Source organism: Prosopis cineraria, unplaced genomic scaffold (assembly GCF_029017545.1).
Source record: "Prosopis cineraria cultivar Desert tree isolate PC_DT_omini unplaced genomic scaffold, ASM2901754v1 PC1, whole genome shotgun sequence".
NCBI lineage: Eukaryota > Viridiplantae > Streptophyta > Magnoliopsida > Fabales > Fabaceae > Prosopis > Prosopis cineraria.
This window is the reverse complement of record NW_026555332.1, coordinates 58,454,792-58,474,114: the sequence shown is the minus strand read 5'-3', so window position 1 is coordinate 58,474,114 and position 19,323 is coordinate 58,454,792. Positions and strand designations below refer to the sequence as shown.

Sequence of the window (19,323 nt, the reverse complement as noted above, 5' to 3'; positions counted from 1 at the left end):
ATATCACATGCATGTTTGCCAATGATTGCCAGGGAGTATATAAAATTTCACCCCCCACACCTTATAAAAATCAAAGCAACATTTGATTAAAATAATGCTTAGCACCTATCAACTAACAGTGGAGGCAATATGCCCATTAGAGGCAAACACGTTCATCGCACTTATCAAGTGATAGTCTCCTTCCTCCCATCTCTCACATAACATTTTTAGAAGCCTAACTCGTAAGTATAAGAGAAAAAGAAAAGAGTATGAAAATATTTGATGGGTATTTTTTTAGCTTGCGTTGTTTCTGTCACCTCCATGGATTCTCAGGTTTTTCTTTCTCTGTGGCTTTTTTTCTTCTTCTTTACAAAGAAATTCATGCAACCGTCAAAATACAATGATTTAGGGATTCAGTAAGGTGAGGGGCAAATTAGTAAATACAAGTTATTTTAATATAAATTTTAATCTAAAATCAAGTTTTTTAAATCTTTTTAGAACATTCCTAACGGTGTTAACAAATTAGACTAAATTATACGTTTTCAAAATAGAGGGGAGGTTTGTGTAACTAAGGCAAAATAGACGGGTAGTTAAAGTATTTTACTCTTATTATTATTATTACTACTCCTGCAACTACTATTACTGTTATTATTTGTTAACCAAAAGAAGTAAGAAACTAAATGAAACCATCAAATTCAACTAAAGTTAATGTTAGTGACAAAAGATTTTGTGATTTAAATAAATGTTTAAAAATTTAAATCTCAATTTATATTCATACAAAAATTTAATTGAAAGATATATATTTTTATATAGAGATAATTTTTATTATTGGAGAAACCTACTATAACATTCTCTTTTTTCAAACCAAATTATTGAACATTGTCATAGCACTTAAATGTCTGTTGTGGTGAATAAAATCATACCTATCTTGTAAATTGCTTATCATGGTAGAAAAATATTTAGTATGGTAAAAAAAACTATCATTCTAAAAAATTATCATGATGTGAAAGAGTCTATTATGGTAGAAAATAATCAAACAACTGTAACAAGCTTTATTATAATAGAAAATAATTTTTGTTATTTCAATCAAATAACTCAATTTTGAAATTGGCCACTATGGTAAAAAATAATCTACCATATTATAAAGGATTAAACTTAGCAAAACAAGCCTACTACCTCAAATAAAAGTTTGCTAAATCATAAGTAGTCGTCCAAATGAGTTCATATTTTAAATAAGGGTCAATAAATTAACATATTGACATAAATCATACATAATTAGTAAATATGGTAAATAAGGGTACTTAGGTTCAAACATACGTTTACTAAAGGAATAAAGGTTAAAAGGGATCGATTTGGAAGTTTGAAAATGTAAAAGGGACATTTTAGATAAAAACAAGTTTGTTAATGGTAAAAGAGTCCAAAAAGAACATTTCAAAAGCTAAAAACTTACAAAAACAATTCTATAAATACATGTCATTCACGCAACACATGACACTAAAAGTTTGTCTATCTTCTTTAAGTGGCACATAATCAACAATGCGATAAAATGAATACTAAAATTAAATTTCAAATAGACATGCATAACTTTTCACACACAAGTCTAAATCGAGTAATTCAAGTGATCACGTAAAATTTATTGTATAGTCTAATTATTGGCTTTAGTCTAACATAAAAATATGTCCATATGGCAATTTTATCCACAAAAATTCCTCAAGTGTCTCAACATATTTTTTCAAACAATTAACTTCACCAACCCAATGCCAAAGCCAAAACTACTATGTGAACCATTTGAGTATATCACATACGGCTTAAACAATATATTCAACTTGATAATTTACTTATACACATGAAAATATCCATAGTTGAGTTATGGTCACCTAACACAAGCATAATAAAAAACTTAGTAAAATTCACAACCACATTAACCAATGTACTTTCAATGCATAAAACATGTCAAAATAGAACCACAAGTGTCAAAAACCTTTCTCATTGCTACAATAAAAAAATCTAGTTCCTAAAGCCATGAGTCATATGCTCAAATCACATAATCCATGCCCTATGTTGTCAAAATATGCATGATCAGTGTTGTTACTGGCGTAACTTGGGATGCGTCCTTTATTTATGGTCAGTTATAAACCTTAGCACGTTAATACATGTACCTTTACTTTTGAATATATGAACCTGGGCTTGTTAGTATTGTGAAATGTAAATTACAGGGCAAATATAGTTGTGTATTTTTTACAAGTTACTTGGGTAAGATTTACAATATAAAGTCTATATATAACAATCAAAATTCAATTATTTCTAGTGAAATGTTCGCTTATCAAGATCATGTGATTTTGATAGTTAACATTTGTGATCGAAAATTTTTTACAACAAAAAGTCTATAAGTAACAATCAAAATCTAGTTATTCCTAAAAAAATGCCTGCTTACCAAACTCATGTGATTTTGACAATTAACATCCATGACTGAAAAAATCTACAATAAAAAACTCATAAATAATAACTTGCTTTTATTAAATTAACATAAATATGCAAATTAACTTGGATAATTCCATGCTAGTATTGACACTTATATTAAAAAGTGCTGGCATGAAATTTTACATCAAACTTCATGTTTGAGATATAAAAAAACTCATCAACTATATCCAACTTGAAATTTACAAGATTAAATTTATGAGTAACCCATGAAAAATTTATAATAAAAAGTTCATAAATAATAATCAAAGTCTGTTTATTTATAACAAAATGCCCATTTGGATAAATATAACAATTCATGGGTGTGACCCTCTCCGTTCTCACAAACCAAAACTGGCTCTTGAGTGAAATTCTATATGAAGTAATCCTCTCCGCATAGCTTCTATAAAAGGCAACATCATCTTTATAGGAAGCAATTGTTGGAAGCTTGTGAGGAGGCACACTTTAAGAAAGCAATGAACCCTTGCACTATTAATTGTAAGAGAGAGAAGAGATGTTATATCGGGGTTCATTAGAAAAAAAAAAAGTCTCTAAAAATACTTGATGACAAGGAGAAGAGGAAGATATTAATCATGCGCAGTCATTGTGATTATTTGTGATCTCCTTCCATCTTCATATACCATCCATGAAGAAAATGCTTGTTGGAAGAGGAAGAGGAGGAGAGAGGAAGAAGAGCAAAAGAAAGAAAATGCAAGGGGTAACCTAGTCATCTCTATAGGGAACTAAATTGCAAAGGATCCCCTTGGGCCTACAAATACATATCAAAATTATTTGGGCTTTATTCGTAAATTTGTTCATTTCCAGGGCCTTGAATTTGATTCTTCTTTTTTTTTAAATTTAAGTCACTCAAATAAGTCCAAATAAATTTGGGCCAAGCTGAACTCAAACGGGCTTAACTCAAATAATTAATTTGTTATTATTAATAAAATAAAATTAACCTTTATGTTGATAAAAAAATTATCCTTTACTTTAACTTTCACTTAACAATCACAAACCCCCTATTATACTCTACATTTGCACATTTTGTGTTGCTGAATAAAGTTTTGATATTTTAATAACTATTTGTTTTGAATGTTATTTGAAAACATTAAGGAAAATTAAATACAAGAGCTTGCTTTATGAGCTTTTATATTTACACTTTTAATGCTTGGTCTTACATTAACGAGGATAGAAGAAAGTGTGTCATAGTAGCATGGTAGTTGAAAAATCTTAATTTTTTAAGATAAACATTAAAATTAGCTAAAAAAAGAAAATAAAATAAATAATATTTAATAATTTGAGTATTTGAGTCATCCCAAGTAAGTTTAAAAGCTGATATATGAATATTGGGCTTGATTATATAGGTTTTTTTTTAAATTACTAGCTTTACTTATGAGGTAACAAGGCTTTTGATGGCGCAGAGAGAGAGAGAGTGCGCGTGCACATGAGCCCCCAATCATGGGTTATGCAAAATTGCAAAGCATAAAATCATGGAAGAAAATAGTTAGATCCTAGCTCAAAGCATCTACAAAATTTTGAATAAGTACATACCACAGAGATAGAGCGATTAATAAAATTAAGGCTAAAATATATATTTGTTATTTAATTTTATATAAAATTTTATTTTAGTCCTTTAATTTTATAAAATGTCTTTTTACTTCTATAACCCTAATATTGTTAGTTTTATTTCAATAAATTTTTACATTGTACTTTTAAATATTGACAAAATATTTTTAAATTTTGACATATTAAGTTTAATTTTTTTAAAATAATAATAATTGACACAAAAACAATCATTTGAAACTAATAGTGTTGGGATTAAAGGAATAAAAAATACTCATAAAATTAGATAACTAAATTGAAACCTTATATAAAATTAGAGGATTAAAAGTATATTTTAATCTAAAATTAGAGAGTAAAATATATTGATAACTCTTCTATTATATATTAATTACACAAACCTTCTGTTTATTTTGAAAACTCATGAACTTTTTTTTATATATTTGAGATTTTATTTTTATCCATTCAATTGTTAGTTAACCAAAATACCCCTTTTTAACATAAGAATGATCTAAAAATCTATATTTACCAGACAAATATTTTTTGTATACAACTAAAACAATATATAATAAATATATTTTGAAATTTCTATTTCATTATTAAATTTATTAATTTTTATCACATTACAAAATTTTTTTTTATCAAATTTATTGAAACCTATTTATTCATGCTTTTTTAAATTTTCTAAAAAAATATATTTCAAACACATATTTTTTTCATCACATAACATAAAATGGTATAAGGTCAAGAGATTATATAAAAAATTTAAAATTTGTAACCATATTTTTACAATAAAATTATATAATGGGAAAATAACAATTAAGGACCTTCTAAAAATATTGACTCCAATTAAGAACCATAACATTTTAAAATCTTAGTTAAGGATCATGGTTCCATAATTGAAAAAAAAATATAGTTTATGAGGTGGGATTCACTAACGTCACTTGAAAATTTATTAACCCAATTCAAAAAAAATTACTAACATATATTGGAAAAGCATGAAATCCCACTTGATAATTGATTGTTTAACAAAAAACATTACTCAAGAATTCATTAACCTGACTTAAAAAAATTTCTAACGTACATTGTGAAAACATGAAATCCTACATGGGAATCAATTATTTAAAAAAAACGTCACTTAGGAATTTACTAACTAGACTTGAAAAAATTTCTAACGTATATTGTGAAAAAATAAAACTCCACTTGGGAATCGATTGTTTAACAAAAAGTGATTTGTTCAAGTTAAGGTTTTTTGTCAAACAATCGATTTTCAAGTTTTACAATATACATTATAAATATTTTTAAGTTAGGTTAGTAAATTTTCAAGTGATATTTTTTGTTAAACAATCAGTTTTTAAATGGGGTTTCATATTTTCACAATATATGCTAGCAATTTTTTCAAGTTGGGTTAGTGAATTCTCAAGTGATGTTATTGAGTTTCACCTCACAAATTACATTTTTTTTATCCCAATCAAGGATCATGGTCCTTAATTAAGATTTCAAAATATTATGGTCCTTAATTGAGATTAATGTTCTTAAAGGATCCTTAATTATTATTTTTCCTTATGTAATTGTCAAAATAAGATAATTTAGGATTTATCAGGTGAGGGGTAAATTAATAAATAAAATTTATTTTGTATTTTTAAATTAAAATTTATATAATATAGATTTTAATTTAAAAATGATATAAATTTTAATTTAAAAATACGTTTTTAAAATATTTTTATAATATTCTGTAGTTGATAGATTGAACTAGGCTGTATATTTTTAAAAGGTAGAAGAGGTGTATACTTAAAGAAAAATAGAAGAGATATTTTACTTAAAATTAAATTATATTATCACATTATGCCCAAAAAAAAAAAAGGAACACCATTGCCGTGCACCAATCTCCGAGCGCACGAAATAGCAAGTCGAAAACAGACTGCACCGTCTGTTTGTTGCCGCCACGCCACTTGAGTCACGATACGGCGATACCTGCTTCCCTAAAAAGGGCATGTGCCCTAGTGAATGCGAAAAAGGCTACGCAAACCCCAAACTTGCAGTAACAATTTCCACTCTGTTCATCATCCTTGACGTGCAAGGACGACATTGTCCTCGATTAAAAAACACAAACCCAGTCAAAGGACCTGCCGCAATAAAATCGAAGCCCGATTTTCACCGTCCCTTCCCTCTTCGGAAAAGCCTCCCTCCATCACCGAAACTTCGGCAGTGGGAGGAAACAAGCTGTAGGAAGCTTCAATTCTCACTGATCGAGGTTAGGACTTCACCATGTTCTCTACCTTTATGTCCTCTCTTCCTTTGACTCGATTCTAAATTCTTATTTTCTTTTTTTCCAATGTATTCCAAATAACCGTCTGCATCTTACAACACGGCTGGTTTTGTTCCGGCGCGCCCCTGAATGTTTGACCCGATGATCGGTTTAGTAAATTTTTGTGCCAATTCTTTTTTGGGGCCTTTTTATTTTTTTCGTGATTTTTTTTTGGTTTGTCAGAATGCTTTGAGGTATTCGATTGCTTCAAAGGATTCAATCTGTTGTCTCTTATGGGTGTATACTGATGATTGAGGTTTTTGCTTAATTCACTTTTGTTCCCCCAATAGACTTGTTATGCTATATGCATCCCTTGCTTGATTATTCAGGCATTGTGGAAAGAATGGCTTTGGGTCGAAGCTATCCTCTGCAACCCTCAGGGATAATTATATCTTCTGGATTTAAGTAGTTTATGGCTCCTGGGCTGTGCCAAATGCTCTCATCTGAGCCGTATTTTTAAGAGAGACTATAGTCCCCATTAATGGAATTTTTTCTTTGGTACTTCAAAACGCCCCTTAATTTCATTTTTTTTTTTTGTCTGATGAATTATTTGGACTTTTTGAACAGAATGTCAACATTCAATTATTATCAATGGATTCCATGTGTACATTTTCAGTTTTATCGAAGAAAATAGAAGTCGGGTCGTTTTTCTGATGTTTGATATTTAGTCATCAGTGTGATGGACGAATGCAATCATTTGATCTTGTGTACCTCCTTTGCATTTTCTGCAGTTATCTCTTTTATTTTATTGACACTTTGAGAATTATGTACTGTCACAGTTTCCGCGATGCATCGTGTGGGTAGCGTGGGAACCACAAACAATTCAAGTCGGTCTCGTAAAGAGAAGAGATTGACATATGTTTTGAGTGATTCTGATGACACAAAGGTGAATTCATTATTTCTTTTTCTTTTTTGTTGCACCCTAACATCTACATGTCATGGTTGTTTCTTGAATTTGCGCTGTTCACCATTCTAAGTTCAAATGAATTGTTTTACAAATGTGCCTCAAAGCTTGCCAAGTCCTTGGGGCTGATTAGGTTATTCGTAGAAGTAATATATGCACCTTTTTTTATAGGCACTTGATATTTCGCTTCATCAGGTGCTTTTTTATTCATCCCTAAAAAATTTTGGTCAGAAAGCCATTTGAGTTTTGTCCAAGTTGCTCTTTCCTTCTTTGTTTGAAATTTATTCCTTTTCTACAGCATTGTGCAGGCGTAAATTGTTTGGCTGTCCTCAAGTCTTCTGTCCCTAACAGGCCTGATTATCTCTTCACTGGGAGCCGTGATGGCACATTAAGACGATGGGCACTGGCTGAGGATGCTGCAACTTGCTCTGCTACGTTTGAGTCTCATGTTGATTGGGTAACTTCTTTATTTATTAAACTTCTCCTTGCTTCATTTGTTAGGTTGCAGATGGATTTGCTAGTCCTGAGAAGACATCATTGTTTAATTATTCATCTAATGGATTTTTGTGGAATGGGCAACTGAGAGATTTCATTTCAATTATTAATGTGCTTTTTTTAAAAAAATTAAAGTTAAATTAAATGTCCAACCTTAATTATGAGGTCCAAAATTGTGAGGTGGGGAAATTGTAACCTATGCAATGAACTAATATTTCTCATTGATGAGATTGTAACCTGTAATATGCGGAATAATGGACCTAGAAAAACTAGGCAGTGGGGGTGAATTTTGTGCCTAATGTAAAAATATTAGTAATTTATGGAAATATAATTTTATTTTTAAATATTTATTAAATTCATATGAAAAAATTGATTAAAATTAATTATTGAAAAAATATATTTTTTAATCAATATAATAGAAAATTGTACTTTTAAATATATATGTTTCAGAATTTAAAAAAATAGTAAATGATGAAACTTTTTTAGAGGGGGCAAGTGAATTTTTCCCGGGGCTTTTGTAATTTTCTCCTCATGAAAAGCATCTACATGTAATATTAGCTTTTTGTTGGTGGGAGCAAGTGCTCCTCATAGTGATGCATGCAGGTCCCTCCTTCATGTGGAGCTAAGTGATGCATGCTTATGATGGTTACTAAATTTCTTCAGTCTTCATTTGCAATGGAGGTGGAAAACTTCTGTATTGATATACAGTTATTATTTATTTTGCATTTTGTTACAAACATTCTTATTTGCTCTTTTTAACTATTGTTGATTTCTTTTCTTGGTATTATAATCTATAATAAGGAAAAACGTAAAGATTGGATTAGAACAAAACGGCATTTTACAGCCCCGAACTTCTCTTGTACTAAAAATTTAAATCACATTGAAATTTGATTTACTGTTGACACTTTGGGTGAGCCCAATTTGAGGCAAGTTTCGTAGGTACTGAATGCTTGAACTTCTCATGTGATCATCTTTTCATCATGTTGCTACTTCTTCTTTAAAAGAGCCAAAAATTTTGAAGTGTCTCTTGGCTAAGCTCACCTTGTCTAATTATACAATGTTACACAGAAATTTGTGCAACTAGTTTCTTGCGATGCAGCCAATCTTTCATGTTCAATTTTACACGTACATTGATGGGGAAGGGAAATGATGTTTTCATTCTCATGGAACATGAAATGCATCCTCAACTAGTAATTTATGCGTAAGTTGCCTGGAACATGATTAAGTTTATTTTGCTTCTGCAGGTGAATGATGCTGTTATCGTGGGTGATAGAACACTCGTTTCTTGTTCTTCAGATACAACCCTTAAGGCTTGTCAAACCTTAATTACTTCATTCTCTAAATTCTATTCTTCTTCCATGTTGCCATCAAATATTTTATTATTTTCACCGTTTTGTTTTTGTTTTTGTTTTTTTTTTGGGTCTTTCCTCTGGGGTTCCAGACATGGGATGCCTTATCTGATGGAGCTTGTACTAAGACTCTCAGCCAACACACTGATTATGTTACTTGCCTGGCGGCTGCAGGAAAAAATGTAATGTATCCAAACTTTGTGTGCCATGTCCAATTATTAAGTACATCAAAAGAGTAAGAAGGTTCACTTTTATGTTTTACATACTTCACGTCAAATCTGAAAGATAGCTTTTCTTATTGAATCTTATAGATAGTTTTGATTGAAAAAAAGTCTTTATCTTTGTCAAATTCATTTTGTAATCCTTTTGTAGTGTTGTGCATTTTAGGGCAATGTTGTTGCCTCTGGTGGCCTTGGTGGGGAGGTTTTTATTTGGAATCTTGAAACTTCAATTACCCCAATCTCAAAATTCCATGAAGCTATGGATGATGATTGTTCAAATGGTGTCAATGGCTCTGGGAACTCCCTAATAATGGCAGGCTTACATAACATCAGCTCTAGCAACAATATTTCCACGCCCACTAGTCAGTGTCAAGGGTATATTCCAATTGCTGCCAAAGGCCATAAAGAGTCTGTTTATGCATTAGCAATGAATGAAGGTGGAACACTTCTTGTCTCAGGCGGCACAGAAAAGGTACAACATGGCAGTAATTTTCACTTTTATGCTCTGGCTTGGTGAGGTCTCTTTTAAGTTATTGCCTTTGGAATTAAAAGCAGTGCTGCAGTGGTTTTCTTGAACCTACCAGGCTTAAATTTTATTAGCTAGTTTGCAGGGTATCATCTTTAACCCTAGGAATGTGCTTTATTTATGCTTTCCTTTTTCTTCTAGGTTGTTCGTGTTTGGGACCCAAGATCTGGATTAAAGACTATGAAGCTAAGGGGGCATACAGATAACATTAGGGCTCTACTTCTAGATTCTACTGGCAGGTTTGTTGGGTGGAAATTTAGGATCAAATTTGCAGCTGACATTAATAACTCAATGCTTATTTCCTTTCCCTTGCGTGACAAACATTCCTTCTACTGTTGAGACGTAGTCTTTACAAATGGTTGAGTTTGGACCTTGCTATTGTCTTTTTATTTGCATCTTAAAATTTCCCTCAATTTGTAGGTTCCTGCAAGATACAGATAACTATGACTTAAATGACTTCATATCCGTTAGGCAATGTGACAACAGATTGCTATTTGTGGTTCAATTATGCAGAAGAAAAATGAATAAATTTGCTCATCTTTGTCGTATGCATGATAACACTATTAATCTTCTTTCTTTCCGTATGAATTTTCCAATTAAAATTAATAGTTTTTACTGCTAGTCAAATGAGATGCTTCAATCATTAATCCTTGCAGGTTCTGTTTATCAGGATCATCTGATTCCATGATAAGGTATTTTTTTTTTTAATAATAAAGAAAAGCTTGGGTGAAGTTTGTGTATGATGTTATATAAGCACTTAAATTTAGTGTTGTATGGTTGACTAATCTTCCATCCCTCCTCATAGGCTTTGGGATCTAGGTCAGCAGCGATGTGTGCATTCATATGCTGTTCATACAGATTCTGTTTGGGCACTGGCCAGCAGCCCATCATTTAGTCATGTCTATAGTGGCGGGAGAGACCTTTCAGTGAGTGAAGTTATCATTTGAAAATAACATTGATATCAATTATTATTTTGACTTGACTTTACATGATATCTTCCTTCTTCTGTCTAACTTGCTAAGTTTATCTTTTCAATACCCTTTTTATTTGCAGTTATACTTGACAGACCTGCAAACAAGAGAGAGTCTTCTGCTTTGCACTGGCGAAGACCCTATTTTGCAATTGGCTTTGCATGATGATAGCATATGGGTTGCATCTACCGATTCTTCTGTACACAGATGGCCTGCTGAAGGACATCATCCTCAGAAGATTTTCCAAAGGGGCAATTCCTTTTTAGCTGGAAACTTGTCCTATACCCGGGCAAGGGTGTCCCTAGAAGGATCTGCTCCTGTATGCTACGTTCATTTCTTATAAGTTCATCTTTCCATTTATGGTTAATATTGCTTTATCTATGGAGTAGTATAGCGCTGGGGGAGCTCACTCATAGTGCCAGTTGCATAGTATGCACCTTGTGAGGAAGCACATTGTTTTCATATCCTGTGCTAGTTGGGATGATGGGATTTGTCTTCCAATGATTGGTTTAGGAGATTATTCTTAATTTAGTTCTCTGTACTGCGCACTAATGATTCTCAATTTTGTTGCCAAAATTTCCATCTCAATAGGCACCGTTTTATAAAAAACCAACCTTAACTATTGCTGGTACACCTGGAATAGTGACGCACGAAGTTCTCAACAATAGGAGACATGTTCTGACAAAGGTAATCTTGATGATTTCTGTACGTGTGCCAGATGATGCATGTATCTGTTGGTTTGTTATTTATTCTGCTGCTTAGTTACTACTGTTTCTGTCTGTAATCTTGTGAACTGATAGAGGGCTCTCTTAGCAGGATACTGCTGGTTCAGTGAAGCTGTGGGAGATTACAAAGGGTGTTGTGATCAAAGATTATGGAAAGGTGAGCATTATTTGGATTTTTCTCCATATCTAGTTGGAATGATGGGGCATCTTCTATGGAAATCTTGTCTTTTGGGGAAGGAGCTTATTCGTTTCTTGAATCTTATTTTCAAGTTTCAACTTTAGCTAACTCAATTTCTCATGCTTTAAATGTCAACTTTTTAGGTTCCGTTTGAGGAAATAAAGGAAGAGCTGTTTGAGATGGTATGATTACTTATTGACAACTTCATTATAATCATTTTCATTGTCACTGATGCTTCCCCCCCCCCCCCCCAAAGGCAAGATGAGGTCATAAACAATCTATAGAGCTTGTTAGTTCCGACTGATTTTTATTTTGTTTTCCACTGCCTTAGGTTAGCATTCCTGCATGGTTCACAGTGGATACCAGGCTTGGAAGTTTGTCAATCCATATGGACACTCCCCAATGCTTCTGTGCAGAGATGTATTCAGCAGACCTTAACATTGCCAGCAAGCCTGAAGATGATAAGGTAAGTGACCTTTGTTCATGATCAACTTACATGCCTATTTGTTAAGGTTGTTTTGTTTGTGAATTTTGCAAGAAAGCTGAGATTGCTGCAGCTTTTTTGTTGCCTTCTTTTTGTGGTAATATATATATATATATATATTGAGATAATGAAATTTTTGGTCCCTCAAGTTTGCCTCAAGTTATCAATTTGATCCCTAAAATTTAATTTTTATCAATCAAGTCCTTGAAGTTCAAAACTATACACAAATAGTTCCTTTGATTTGAACGGGAAATAATATCGTAAGGACTAGTTGTGTATGTTTATGAAACTTTAAACACATGATTGGTAAAGATTAAACTTCAAGGACTAAATCAATAACTGAGGTAAACTTGAGGGATCAAAAGTTTCATTCTCCCTTTCTTTTTTAACTCTCAGTCATGCTGTTGTTCCCTTTTCTTTTGGTCTTATTAATATGAATTACACTGCTTACCCTTATCCTGCATCAGTCACCTGTCCAAATGCTTAAGTTTTTTTTTTTAAATATAAATTTAGTTTTCAAAATTGTGGTATTTGTGCCCCAAATGCTTGTTTATTTATTATCTAAAAGAAAGTCTTAAAAAATGATTACTATATTTGTCAGAGTGAATATAAGAACTAAAAATGAGATACTTCTAAATTTTAAATTTTACTATAAAGATATTTTTGTGGAGCTGACTGCGGCTGAGTGTTATTTTGTGCTTTTAAAATATCCAGCAGTAGGTTTCGTTTATCCATTTGTTAAATGTATCCATATCTAAAGCATCCAATGGCATCGTGGAGAAGCTTACAATAATTTATCATTGAATATCTATAATTAATGTCATGTTTCAATAAATGTACTGAAATCAATTAAATGGGTCTAGTTATATTTCTGAAGGTTAATTTGGCTCGAGAAACCCTTAAAGGGCTCTTGGATCATTGGTTGGTGAGGCGAAAGCAAAGAATGGGATCTCATGCTAATGGGGAAATGGTATCTGGAAAGGATCCTAGTACAAGAAGTCTTATCCATTCAAGAATTGAGGTTGATTGCAGTACTGAGAATGATGCCATGGTTTATCCCCCATTTGGATTTTCAGTTGTTTCCCCTCCATCCATTATCACTGAGGGCACACATGGAGGTCCATGGAGGAAAAAAATTACTGATTTAAATGGAACTGAGGACGAGAAAGACTTACCCAGCTGGTGTTTGGACTGTGTATTGAATAATCGGTTACCTGCAAGAGAAAATACTAAGTAACTTCTTGTCTTCTCTGCATTTTTCTTTCTTTCTTTTCAAGACTTTCCCTGTTAGTGTCTGGACTATGTACCTGGTACCTTCCAGAGAAAATGCTGAATAACATTTTCGTTTTTTTTTTTTTAAGTGGTTGTGTTTTAACTAGGTCTGGGCTTCAATAAGGAAACCATGCTCATAAAATGTTCAAATTTAGTTGGCTGATGCTGCATAGAACCCATTTTCATGATCAATTTTTTAATAGCTCAAAGTTTTATTCAAATATATATTCTAGCTATTCGTTTTTGCAGTTTGCCCTTGTTTTCTCAATGGTAAGTTCAATCTAGAGAGTTAGATGGTGCAGCAACAGTCTCTGCAGCCAGTTTCTACTGCTGAATTTTTACAGTTTTTTTTTTCATTAATAGATTGAATTTATTATATTTTATTTTTCGTTGGAAAACCAAGTAAAGCATTTTTTTTTGGGGATTTGAGTTTATTACTTACAATGACAATCCTGTCATCCTGGAGTTTATGATTTCGAATGCTTAATACCAATTATACAATATTCCCTATTATAGATTCTATTGTAAAACCTATGCAGATGCAGTTTCTTCTTGCATCCGTGTGAAGGTTCCACCGCCCAGGTCCTTACACAAGGAAAACTAAGTGCTCCACGTATATTGAGAATTCACAAAGTAAGCAATGGTATTTCATAGTAATATTTTTAACAACGTAGTCCATACTAATTGGCAGTTTGGAAATAATTATTTATTAGAAGTCTTTCCCTCTATCCCATTACCAGAAATGGCTCTCTATATTTAATGAAATGTTTTGTAGGAAGAGAGCAATGTGATGCACCTTGATTTATGAAATGGGGAATTATTATTATTATTATTATTATTTTGGTGTCAAAGACACTGCCAGTAAATTGATAGGGGCTAGCCGCGGCAAGTTTCTATACTTGTGGAACTATTATGCTTTTCCGCCCCCCCCCCCTCAATAGTTGTGCTTGTCATATGTGATTGACAATGAGCATCAATCTTTAAAGAATATTTTCTCCTTTAAATTATAATGTTCTCCCGTTAGTTTTTTGTAAATGAATTGAGCCTTAATTTTGGCTATTTATTCAAAATTTTGCAAGTACTGAATAAATATGAAAGAAGATTAGATAGTAAAATTTTTTGTTTATACAGGCATCTGTTCAGAGGTCAATTGATAAAATTTTGATGGTTCGTTGATGACCTTGGGTTTTTGTCCTGTTTGTATATAGTTTCATTTACCGTGTATTTCGTTTATTATTGAAACATTTTAGATGGGAGAAATGTTGTAAGAGGAAAAACGACCTAACATCCTCATATTGGGGCTGAAGCAAAGGGGCAGGGAAGGCATGGAAGATTGATGAAATTATGTCATGTATTCTCAGTTTTTCTATTTTTTTAACGACCAGAAACCTCCTGGGGCTTATCTTTTGATCGAATCTGTACTCATCCTGACTTTCTTTCTGGTAGATGCTGTGTTAAAGTTAACTGCTCTTTCTTTTTGCCTGTTGTCTAGGTTATTAATTATGTAATAGAAAAGACTGTCCTTGACAAGCCATTGGATAGCATAAATGCCGAAGGTAGTTTGACTTCTGAACCTGCACTTGGGGATGGATCTTTTCGAGCTGGATTGAGTTCTTGGCCTAAGCTTAAACCTTCTATTGAAATATTGTGCAACAATCAGGCAAGTTCATATATTCTCTGGAATGCTGTCTCTTGACAGCCTAAGCTTAAACCTTCTATTGAAATATTGTGCAACAATCAGGCAAGTTCATATATTCTCTGGAATGCTGTCTCTTGACAGTATATATAATTACCATTGTCTTTGTCTAGATGCTAAAATTGAGCTAGTCTTGGCATGCCTCCTGAAATCTTTGCACTGCTACCTTGGTTTCCTCTTTTGTGTTTTCTGCAAGTGCAAGGCATCGATGTCATTTATTACACTTAGGGCCCGTTTGGTTATTAGGAAGATGATAATTGAACAAAATAAAGAAATAGATACAAAAATGAACTAAATTACCCTTCCGTTATGGTAAGTATGATAAAACTCAATGGCACATATCAGAAATGTGGGAATTGCCACATTCATAAATCATAACTCGCAATTCTATGAACTAAATTACCCTCTCCTCTCATAATCATAGTTGACCTATCTCCCCTCCACATTTGATCATTTTTCCCCCCCTTTATTTCTTTATTTCATTCCATTCTTATCTTTTCCAACAGCCAAACAACGGTCCCTTATCAAGTTGTGTTCTTGCTTTTGGTCTTTGTTTAAATTGCGAAGCTACCAATTTGACCTTCTTCTAGAGAACATGCTGTAAAATAGACTACAGAGTCTTGGTCATTAAGTTCAAATGTGGGTAAACCAAATACAGACCTGATTATTACAAAATTTAATTCTTGTGGACCTTGAAATTCTTGCCTCGATTTAAACAGCAACTTGTCCATCTATCATTATATAGGTTAACTTTACTGGATGCAGTAAGATGCTATAGGTTAACTCAATTTAAACAATCTCTCTGGAAATAATGTTATAATTCCTATTAGGAAAGTCAATTTCAGACCTCATATGCTTGTATAAGTGTATTCAATATAATAGATCGCAACTATTGAATTTCATCTGTAGTAAATCATTTTGCTACCTTCTTGGCTATTAGAAGTCTTGCCAAAGTTGAAGTTATGTCTCCTCATTGTTTTGACTTTTGATGACAATATTTGTTTACTTCTTCATATTGTTTGACCCCAATTTTACTGCAAATAGTCAGTTTGGTGTCGTTGACTGTATTCTTAGCTTGATGTTTTTGGTGTTATATTTCCAGGTGTTGTCTCCTGAAATGAGCTTAGCAACAGTGCGTGCTTATATATGGAAGAAAACAGATGATCTGATCCTTAATTACCGGGTGGTTCAAGGCAGGTGATAGCAGATTGTGCAAAAATGTGGGTATGACACCATGATCTTTGTTTTCTGGCAAAAACTAAGTTACAATTTCACCTGAATTAACCAAATACCCTTATGCGTTGGCCAAAAAAATTGTCATATATAATATGAAGTATTGTTCATGGATTTGATCCATAAGAAATAGCTACTTTTTAACTCTAGAATAAATTCTGTTCATGATTTCAATACAAAATACATAATATTAATATAAAAAGAAGCAATAGTGCAACTGTAAATCCTTCAAATTTGTCTCAATTACCAATTTGATCCCTCAATATCGATTTAGACTTTTAAGTTTGCCTTAATTATCGATTTGGTTTTTATTGGTTAAAAAAGAGATAATACTGTTAAAATTTGCTGACATGGATGATAAAATATTAATGATAGTCATATAGATTAATGAAAAGAAATGTGATTATTTAGTTAAGAGAAAAACAAATTCTGAAATTTTAAAAAACAAGAGAACAATTCATAAGGTTAGGGATTGTATTGATAAATTAAACTAATTTGAGATTCATTTATTCTCATTTAGCTACATATACATGTCAAATTATTAATATACTTTACAAATTAGATTTTGAGAGTCAGTTTGTGTTTTAAAATTTAAAGGACTTGTGATACAACAACAATGACAACAACAAGCTTCATCTCAATAGGTGGGGTTGGCTACATGGATTATATGACGTCATTGTGTTCTATCATTTATTAAGTTTTTAGAAAGATTATTAATTAAGAGGTCTCATTCAACAACCTTCAAAAGTGTTCTCTTCGGTCTTCCTCTACCCTTGTTGACAGGACTCAAAGTCATCTGTTTCACTCTCCTCACAGGTGCCTCCCATGGTCTTCTTTGTACATGTCCGAACCACTTCAAACGATTTTTTTTACCATTTTTCCTTTAGTAGCTGCTACGCCCATTTTTTCCTGAATTTGCTCATTTCGAATTTTATTTTTGCGTGTATATCTACACATCCATCTCAACATTCTCATTTCTGTTACTCCAATTTTATGCTTTTGTTGTCCCATGAAAGCTCAACATTCACTATCATATGATATTGCTAGTCTTTTAATAGTTTGATAAAACTTCTCTTTAAACTTATTAAGTACCTTATGATTGCAGGTAACTCTTTTAACCTTTCTCCAATTAAACCACCCCATTTGTATCCTATATGCAATATCTCTATCAATTTTCTCGTTTTGTTGAATAATCGCATCAAATATTTAAATTTTTTCACTTGAGGTATGGTTTAATCACCTAATTTCACTTCCAAATTATTACTCACTGATCCCTTATCAAAATTATAATATAGATATTTTGTTTCACTCCTATTCAAGTGAAAAAAACCTTTTGACTCTAATGTTTTCCTCCATATCTCAAATTTACAATTAGTCTCTTCTCTTGTCTTTGCAATAAGAATTGTATCATCCACAAAAAGCATACATTTAGGAATTTCCTCTTGAATATGCTCAATGAAAACATTTAAGACTAGAGCAAACAAATAAGGACTCAAAGATGATCTTTGATGTAGTTCACTCTTTATAAGAAAATTTTTTGTTTCGCCACCAAGCGTTCTTATACTAGTTATCACCCCCTCATACATGTTTGTATGGCTCGAATATAGGCAACCCGAATATCCTTCTTTTTCAATGCCTTTCAAAGTACTTGTCTCGATACACAAGCTAAACATGAGGTATTGAAAGTTTCATTGCTCTGGAAAACAAATATACTTTTACTACAAATGATTTTTAAGGTATTTTGGTTATCTGTCAACTTCTAGTGAGTTTTGTGCTTGCTTTCATCTCTTCATAACGAAGGGATGGATAGTGTAATTTGAGCAGTTCTCTGGCCGAGTAATTTATCTTTTCTTTTTCCAAGTGAATTAATGGTATTTATAATGTAATTCAGTAATTGATACGAGTAAAACTATCCGAATTGAGAAGGCTTCAGGGCCAATTTATTGGCTGGGCTGCTACAATGAATGGCATTGAGGTGATAAGCCTAAAATTTTCTCTCCCCAAAATTGGACAAAAATAATCTTACGGACTTTTGCTAATTTTGGAATGAAAAATTGTATTATGTCGCCTCAAAGCTGTTGACATATTATGTATTGACTCTTTTTTAATTGATAGTTTTCTGATCTTTGGTTTGCCATTTAATGAAATACTTCTTGTAATGCGCTGATTCTTAGGTGGGAAAAATATGCTGTTGATTTTTGTTGTCCCAGCAGGGTACGAACATTTTGTTGCTATAAAGTACTTGAGCACTGATTCTTTGGGAGTGCTTGTGTTGATCGGTGGTGTTATTTGTTGCGAATTCTGAAAATCTCATTGAGCACTGAGTCTACTGGCATTCTCCAAGCCTGCTTGGATAGATTTTCTTTATCGAAGAGTTTTGCGGCAAATTCCGTGGGGTTGCGCGCTTACACTGGACATGGCAGAGTAATGGGGTTCGCCTGGCAAGATAAAGATTTATTCTTTTTGACTCTGTTGAGAATCAATGGGGGATCATTCTGGCCTACTGTAATGTTTTCTAGGAATTAGATAGCCAATCAGTTTCGAGGTGATCGAAATCCTTGTACATTTGAATTGTGCCTTCAATATCTAGCTATAGAAACTCAGTTCTCTAGATGGATCTCCACGTTCATCGTTGTTACTGCTATTTTTTTGTATCTTGTAAATTGCAAATAATATTTTATTCCCATTGGTTTCAAGTGAGAAACTTTCATTCTATATTCTTTTTCACTGCCGCCCTTTTCTAAGCTCTTGTTCTTCTTCCGGTTCAATTTTATCCACTGCCGAAGTGTCAATCAGGATCCAAGTTAAGCCAGATGTATGTATTGGGTCTCCTGTCGTAGTTTTTACCAGCAGATTTTTATGCTTGTCATCATTTATGTATATACTGGCTGGATCAGGAAATGTTACATGAAAGGTTATACGGCAATAAATCCATTTGCGGAGTTGCTGCGAATGGTATTAATGA

At 32.6% G+C, this 19,323-nt stretch overlaps 1 protein-coding gene across 12 annotated transcripts; it reads left to right on the top strand.

Annotated features, from left to right (window-relative positions):
- The first annotated feature begins 5,874 nt into the window (after nucleotides 1–5,874).
- LOC129310787 (uncharacterized) lies at nucleotides 5,875–19,073 on the top strand. 12 transcript variants are annotated; one of them, XM_054952752.1, is made up of 19 exons: nucleotides 5,877–6,250; nucleotides 7,084–7,190; nucleotides 7,560–7,665; nucleotides 8,948–9,013; nucleotides 9,145–9,234; nucleotides 9,440–9,745; nucleotides 9,941–10,038; nucleotides 10,456–10,491; nucleotides 10,605–10,725; nucleotides 10,853–11,089; nucleotides 11,362–11,457; nucleotides 11,587–11,652; nucleotides 11,817–11,855; nucleotides 12,005–12,139; nucleotides 13,035–13,390; nucleotides 13,969–14,062; nucleotides 14,922–15,089; nucleotides 16,228–16,349; nucleotides 18,533–19,073. In XM_054952752.1, exons 2-18 carry the CDS (start codon nucleotides 7,180–7,182, stop codon nucleotides 16,324–16,326), a joined length of 2,124 nt encoding a protein of 707 aa, XP_054808727.1. In that variant the 5' UTR covers nucleotides 5,877–6,250; nucleotides 7,084–7,179; the 3' UTR covers nucleotides 16,327–16,349; nucleotides 18,533–19,073. The 12 variants fall into 12 exon arrangements, with proteins under 12 accessions (XP_054808732.1, XP_054808722.1, XP_054808727.1 ...); XM_054952717.1 differs by having other exon boundaries at nucleotides 7,507–7,665; nucleotides 16,228–16,345; nucleotides 18,572–19,073; XM_054952726.1 differs by having other exon boundaries at nucleotides 7,507–7,665; nucleotides 16,228–16,345; nucleotides 18,569–19,073.
- Nucleotides 19,074–19,323: the final 250 nt, after the last annotated feature.

Bases quoted from the DNA above. Each gene is read 5' to 3' on its own strand.
- LOC129310787 (XM_054952717.1), top strand. From the start codon at position 7,092: ATGCATCGTGTGGGTAGCGTGGGAACCACAAACAATTCAAGTCGGTCT. The intron at 14,063-14,921 runs GTAAGCAATGGT...CCTGTTGTCTAG, and splicing joins GTATATTGAGAATTCACAAA to GTTATTAATTATGTAATAGA. The intron at 15,090-16,227 runs GCAAGTTCATAT...TTATATTTCCAG, and splicing joins AAATATTGTGCAACAATCAG to GTGTTGTCTCCTGAAATGAG.